This window comes from Octopus bimaculoides, chromosome 7 (assembly GCF_001194135.2).
Source record: "Octopus bimaculoides isolate UCB-OBI-ISO-001 chromosome 7, ASM119413v2, whole genome shotgun sequence".
In the NCBI taxonomy this organism is placed as follows: Eukaryota; Metazoa; Mollusca; class Cephalopoda; order Octopoda; family Octopodidae; genus Octopus; species Octopus bimaculoides.
In genome coordinates this window covers 6,937,327-6,945,221 of record NC_068987.1, presented here as the reverse complement: position 1 = coordinate 6,945,221, position 7,895 = coordinate 6,937,327, and the positions used below count along the sequence as shown (strand labels likewise).

The 7,895-nt window shown below is 34.0% G+C and overlaps 1 protein-coding gene across 6 annotated transcripts in view; it reads right to left on the bottom strand.

Moving 5' to 3' along the window:
* LOC106869300 (uncharacterized) overlaps positions 1-7,895 on the bottom strand; it is a 280,230-nt gene that overhangs the window by 74,832 nt on the left and 197,503 nt on the right. For all 6 annotated transcript variants that reach the window (XM_014914977.2, XM_014914976.2, XM_052969190.1 and 3 more), the window contains one exon: positions 3,198-3,322. In XM_014914977.2, coding sequence (XP_014770463.1) covers positions 3,198-3,322 — 125 coding nt within the window. The remainder of the gene's footprint in view (positions 1-3,197; positions 3,323-7,895) is intronic.

The following is a 7,895-nucleotide window of genomic DNA, read 5'->3' as shown; positions in this document are numbered from 1 at the left end:
TATATGTATGTATGTATTCATACACATACACAATACATGCATATATATGGGTATTGAATTATATATATATATGCTTGCATATGTACATTTATATTCATATGTGTGTATATGTGTGTAGGGCATGTGAACGTATGTGCGTGTGTATCTACACATATATAGAGGCCTATATGTGGGTGTGAGCGCCTGTTCATGTGAGAGAGTGAGATAGTGAGAGCGCGAGAGAGTGAGAGAACGTCTGCTTGTGTTTTCCTGTGGTGATTTTTATATTCATACGACTACACACATAGAGACAAATATAAATAATATTTGCTTGCCAAAATGTGCATTTTTGTGTGCATGGTTAAGTGCAATTGTTGGTGAAATTGGCATCAGTATTTGCCGTTGAAATGAAAATTTCCATTTGACTTGTTACGTTATCACACACACACTTTCTCTCTCTCTCTCTCTCTCTCTCTCTCTCTCTCTCTCTCTCTCTCTCTCTCTCTCTCTCTCTCTCTCTCTCTCTCTCTCTCTCTCTCTCTCTCTCTCTCGTTATAAATATATTTCATCAACTTTTTCATGCGTTGAAAATGGTTACATATACTTCTTGGAAATAACCAAATAGTTGCTTCAGATGAGCTGAAAAGTGTTTCTGAAATAAGAGTCTCTACAATAATATGTTTTTTGATAATTTTTTTTTATATAATTTTTCTCGTGTATGACAACTCCTGATAGTAAATCAGTTTCCGCGTCACTGACGCCAGCTGCCTTGCTTTCAGGAACATTCGATTTGTAAATAGATGGAACATGGAATGTCTTTCGCATAAGAACTGCTTGTAAATTTGTAGCTCCTCTGATGCTGAGAACGAGCAACATTTATAATGAAACACCATTGATATTAAACATGCACGAATCACAATCATATACTATTTCATTTACTCAGAAATAATACTCTTTCAGGATTTTGAAAGTAATGTTGCATGGAAAATATGTATCGCCTGAATATAATAAATATACACAATGCATTAGTTTTCTATAAAATTATAAATGCCATTCTATACACCTGTGGATAGTATAAAAACTGGAAAAGGTTAATTCAAACGATAAGTTTGCAGGAATACAGAACAACTGAATCGCTTAGTTGAAGATATTTATTTAAAAATATATATTGTGATGCACAAATAAATGAAACTAGAAATAAATAATTGATAACCTACACCGAAAAAATTTAATATATGCAAAGACGATACCTGGATTCCGAATTAATCAAATTACTTTAGAAATGAAGCTGCATTTTCAAATAAGAGTAAACACAGTACTATATAAGAGTAAATATAAGAGAAACTAAAGTACTATATAAGAATAACTACAGTACTATGTAACTGCCATTTCTCAATGGATTTTAACTACAAATAGAATATAAGAATACATGTCCATATGAGCAGCGCATATTCATTACTGAGGCAAACTGTTTGCAATTTTTTAAGATTAACATGTCTGCGGGTAACAGTACATTTCGATTCGCTATGTAAACAAATAATGCGGTTAAACTGCAGAGCTCTTTTGAAAGGAAAGATTGAATAACTGCACTAGGTTTGTTTGATCTCTGGTTCATCCGAAATATTTGCGTATTGTACACAGATATGAAGTAGCTCAGAACAACTCCAACATACGATGAACAACGTGCATACTTTTTACTTATTTACGTGAGAGAAGTGTCGAGGGTGACGCGTATTAGTTAAATAAATGTTTCTTGGATGCACGCTTATATATTTATTAAGCAGACATCATCACATACATGCATATACACAAACATACACCCCGCACGTACATCTGTGTGTGTGTGTGTAAATATATCAACATTCGCATCTTTTTTATTGATTAGAGACAAATAGCAGAAGTTTGGCTCAAAGTCATTGGGAAATGAGACGAAAAAGCTCAATCTTTAGAAGCGATGGACTGAAATATGTGTAATGCAAATCGTGTGAACATTTCTTTCTAACTGTGTTAGAGAAAGAATGAAGGATACTATCAGCTTTAGGCTTGTTATCTGCATTTAAATTATTAAGAGAACGCTAAAAAAAAAAAGCCAGAAATTATTTGGAAACGAACTTATTTCTCTGTCTTTGCTATTTTACATGTGATTCACATGAAGTAATTTTTCAACCAGATTATTCTCAAGACCCTACAGCTAAATCTACTTAAACATGTTGAAAACCTATAAAGTGAACACTTGACAATGGTCTGGAAACATCCAAGAACTTAGCTAGAGAAAGACTAACAAGAATTTATGATCAAGAATCAGACAGTGCTGAACTCAATTTATTGTAACAAAGATGAATGCTTGGATAATCATAAATCGCAGGAGTTAAAGAATCTTATCGCTTCCCTGGCCAGAGGGATTACTACTGTAATCAAAACAAAACGTTATTCTGCTAAGTATTCGTATAATCCGTCTTATTGCAAACTAATGTAAATGATTTCGTTCCATGTGGTGCTTCATATGTCTCTGCTTTAGGCTGGCGTACGGGTATTTTAGTGAATATAAATCTCAATCCTTTTATATTCATTTGAGGAACAGTATCATTGTTATAACAATCACGGCTACAGAACAATGAAATATACTTTGAAGATGATTAGAAAAATAATTATTAGTAAAGAGGTACGAAACCAACAAACTGTGTAACAAAGAGCTCTGACTTTTCATCAATAGTATGTAGATGAGCGATATTAATACAATGATAGACGGCCACCAATCTATGATTTATTATCAGTAATCTATTAATTAATGACCTATGTATGTATCAAATGATATAAAGATTAAATAGATGATGCATGACAGTCATAAGACTAAGAAATTTTAATCATACGACAGATAATCGTAGACTCAAGCTCTTAAATAAAACGCTTGCATTGATAAATTTAGATACGGTTGGGATTTTTATATATTATGTTCTCATATTGATATACAAAAAGAAAAAGAATGGTTCTTTGTTTATATCTAAGACCAAGCGACTCACTTTTCTGTTCTAAAGAAATGTAACCGAAGAAATATTTGACAATTTGGTAACAGGACCCAAAAAGTCATTGGGCTTTTGCTGATGCTGTTTATATATCTTTTCTAAGAAAAGATATATTTTAGTTTCTCATAATATTTTAGTTTCTCATAAAAGTTTATTCTACCGATTACAATACTTAGGATACAGCAAATCACTTACCTCTAACACTGTGCAAGTCCAAAATAAGTTCTCCCAGGACCAAGGCGCAGTCAAGAACGCACAAAATAACAACGGTTAAAATCACAAAGCGGCTATGGAAAAACATCTCTCCTTTTCGACGTAATCTGAAATAATTAAAATGAATTATAATTAAAGGTGTAGATAAAATTAATCAGTAATTGTGAAGAAGTGTTCCATTTTTATAATGATTTCTTTGTTATTGTCACTTACTTTTTCAACTGGACGGACATAGAAATAGAAGGGGCCAATGAATAACACTACATCGCAAATAAAACAGTAAAGTACCACGGTCATGCTTTGTCGAAAAACGCAAATGTTTATATAGAGAATTCGAATTATATAATCGTTAGAAGTGGCAGCTGTTCTATAACACGAATATTGCTACCAGATATCAAATTGTATGAAGACTTCCAGTTTTTCGTTTCTTCTATGAGTCTATTCTCTGTGAAATATTTGTGTGTATATATATGTGTGTGTGTGTGTGTGTGTTCATACGAATATCCATGTGTGTTCGTGTGTGTGAGTGTTGTGTCTTGGGTTTACTTGTGTCTGCATGTTTGTAAATATATGGTGAGCAAGAGTATATATGTGTGAACTTGAGTATAGTGAGAGAGTGAGAAATGATGCCGAGAATATACGTGCATGTATTAGGAAGTGCAGAGGTCAGTTTGTTTGTTTGTCTCCGTTGGTTTTTGTGTGAGCATGTGAGTATATGAAAGATTAAAAATAATACCATCACCGCCATTTTTGTTCTCACGATATATATATGTATTCTATTCTATTACTCTTCCGTTTTCTCTCTTCCTTCCTCTAATTCTTTCTATCTCCCCTTCTCGCTTTTTTCTCTCTTATCCTTTCTGTCATTCTTTTCTTCTTCCTTTCACTGTTCTCTGTCTGTCTCTCTCTCTCTCCCTCACTCTTCCTCCTTTGCTCTCTCGTTGCTCCCACTTGACCATCGGCCATCTTTTCTTTCTTTTCCTAACTTGTGTTTCTTTCTTCCCTTCTGACACAGCTGGGGGGATCAGATGCATTCTGATCTTTAAGCAGTTCTTCAATACAACACTGTGTTTTATGCAAATATGTGTACATATGTTGTTACAACAAAATTATTGTCGTGTGACATTGAAACAAGAACGGCAGGAAAACACCAGCGTTTTGTCATACCAACTGTTTGTCATACACGGGCGAAACATATATGGATTAAAATTCATATCAAATTTAATGCAGAAATTACTGTAAAATCATAGTCATGATGCGCCTAACCAATGTAATATATGTCCAGTGATAGAATGAGGCACTGATTTCTTTTATACGATGCTTCATAGGCTGATCACAGAAATGTGATTCCAAACTAGGAAAAGTCTCTCATAAATGTAGACGTTTCGGGTGAATGAAGTAATGGTCAATGAATGCGATGTCCTTTATACAACCGATACAGATATTATTTTCTTACAGATTTTTGGACAGAAATATCATAAATTAAAGACCTTGGATATGTTTGCAAAATAAATTCAGTCCCCTGGAGCTGTTATTAGAGTGATCTCATAACAGTTCATCCAGCAGTGAGTATATTCTATGGCAATAAAAGTATTTAAGTATATAATATTCGCATATATAATTTACAGTAATAGCTGCCGGTTTGAGAATTTTAATGCACAACATTTTAAGTAACTCTTAAAACAGTGTTCGTTTATTCTGTTGACTTTTGAATATTCGTTTAAGTTAACATTATGAGGTAGTAGGGTTTTTGGATATGATGTTGATGATGATGATGGTGCTACTCTAGATTATGTTATGAGTGAAATTGAAGGACTTATTATAATCAATTTCTTATCTCCATTTTCAACAACATTATAATTATCTTCATCTGCAGCATCACTATCATCAAAATCATAGCCTCTAATAACAAATTCAGTCCCGTTTTCCAACACTTTATTTGTACTAATCGATATAGCTATCTTTCTACTCCCCTGTGTATGTGTCTTTCAATCTAGGCTTCTGTATATAATGGAGCGTTATCTATTTCCGATATCTGACACGTTTCCGGACAAAGATGTCTATTGACACTCAGATCTTGCATATTGAGTTCTTTATTCAACGCGACTTGATCATTTCTTTATGAAAATATGCAAATGCATTTCAATTTAGTGAAAATAAACTTCTTTTCAGCATTTGCTCTTAGAACTTCACAAAATGACGAAGCATCATAACCCTTTCGTATATCTGTTCCATTGGTACTTCACAATATTACCAAATTTGTGTTTTCTTCTATATATTGCAGATTATTTTAAATGTCGGTATTCTTTGAAGGCAATTATTTCGACAATTTGAATTCCAAGACAATTTCCTGTTTTGTATTAGTTTTCTGCTTCACCAATGTTTTCTTATTTTATCCTCAATTTGCCCAGTAAATTTAACTAGTTTTAAATTTTAGAGTCGCAACATTAAGCATTCAATTCATTATTGTCGTTCTTAACATGTAATCATGGATTCTGACGAAGGAGAATAAAACAACTATTATGCTTGAATTTTAAGTTGTCTTTCAGAAGGTAATAAAAACTTCCGACAAATTATGAGCGAATACATTTTTAAGTATATTTAATTTGCGATTTAAATTGGAAGTCGAAACGTTCAGATTGCTTTATGAGGATCATTTGGGATACGTTGTCAGTATCCTGGCAAATGAGTACGTGCATTTATAATCATGGTTATATATAATAGGGACAATTAACAGGATGAGAATTAATGTAATGTTAAACCATGTATGACAAATGTTAAAGGAGCAATAGGCTTTTAATGTGGATTATATTTTGTACAACTAATCGAAGGAATATTGTATCAATATTTTATCGTTAGAAGATGGCGGCGAGCTGACAGAGACGTCAGCACGCCGGGCGAAATGCTTAGAAGTATTTCGACTGTCTTTACGTTCTGAGTTCAAATTCCGCCGATGTCGACTTTGCCTTTCCGGGCCAATAAATTAAGTACTAGTTGCATACTGGGGTCGATGTAATCGACTGGGCCCCTTTCCTAAAAATTTCGGGCCTTGTGCCTAGAGTAGAAAAGAATATTTTATCGTTAGAAGGCGGTGAGGTGGCAAAATCGTTGGCACGCCGGGCAAGATGCTTGGCGGCATTTCGTTTCTAAGTTTTGAGTTCAACTTCCGCAGTTGAGCATTAAGGTTGATTTAATCTAATTAGTCCCTCCCCCAAAATTTCAAACCAATATTTTGCCGTTAGAGAACGACGAAGTGGCTGAGCCATTAGCACGACGGGCAAACTGCGAAGTGGCATTTAGTCTGTCTTTACGTTCTGAGTTCAAATCCACCGTGTTCGGCTTTGCCGTTATCACTTTAGGGGTCGATAAAATAAGTACCAGGTGAGTGCTGGGGGCAATTTAATCGACTACCCACCTTCCCCAAAATTTCTGACCTTGTGTCCTTTAACAATTGCCAAAGGTGGTGTAACATCACATTTGTTCTCGTTCTGTTAATTGTCCCTATTGTATAAAGACATTTATAAATATCTTTATAAACATTTAATCGTTAACGTATATTTAAAACAATTTCTTTTTATAGCAATTTATAAATGTGTAAATAAATTTGTAGCCAGTTTATTACACATTAAAATTTGCAACAACATCTGATATGAACTCCCAAGTGTCATAGAGACCCCGGTTGAGAACCGTTGATATAAGTTACAACACACATAACAATACAGAATAAAAATGAAATTCATTGTCACAAGAATTCGTTTAATGTGATTGAAAGCGTAATTTCGTTAGAGTTTAGATTACATAATGAAGTATTAACGATGAAGTTTTTAATAGATTGCATTGACATAAACACAAAAACACACACTCACCGACACACGATTTTCTTTGTTTCTCTCTATATATATCAATCAAACTAATTATTTTTATGCCATCTCTTTCATTAATGGATATATTTCGTTTCTTATTTCAGCTTGACAAAGTTAATATATCGAAAGTCAGAGTTAAAGGAATCGATAGAGACTGGACTACCAAATGTAATAGATTCCTTCTTCCCACTTAACAGATTGCATCATTTTTACCATTCTTGTATAGCAAATTCTATGTCGCAGATAGGTACATGCATTGCAACCTTCAAGTCCGGAAGCTACTGGAGCGAAATAAATTGGGAGTGCATATCAACAATTTGGGTTAATGAGTTCATTATCGAACAAAGACGTACGCATCGTGAATGTTATTATTAATACAGTGGCAGGCACCTAGGATTTTGTACCGGACTTGAATAGTAAATAGATCACTGGTGTGGGAGTATGTGTGGGTCTGTGTGTGTCTGTGTGTGTCTGTGTGTGTCTGTGTGTGTCTGTGTCTCTCTGTGCGTGTTTAAATGTTTTTAAAGAAAAAGAATTAAAATTTTAAAATTCAAAAATACAGTTGATAGTAAGTACTATTATCTGGTATTTCTAAAGTATTGAATATGGATAGTCATTCTCTTTCTGTAACCGCCGGAACACCTCCAGGGCACATCACAAAACCCACACATCCAAGGATGAAATGTGTTTTTGAAACCGTCAGATTTAAAGAAAACCAACCGCTGCATTGTGTAATATTTAGAATTAAGTAACACTTTTTTTCGAGCAAAGCAGTGAACATAAAGAAAGGCACGCACACACATACACACACACGTAT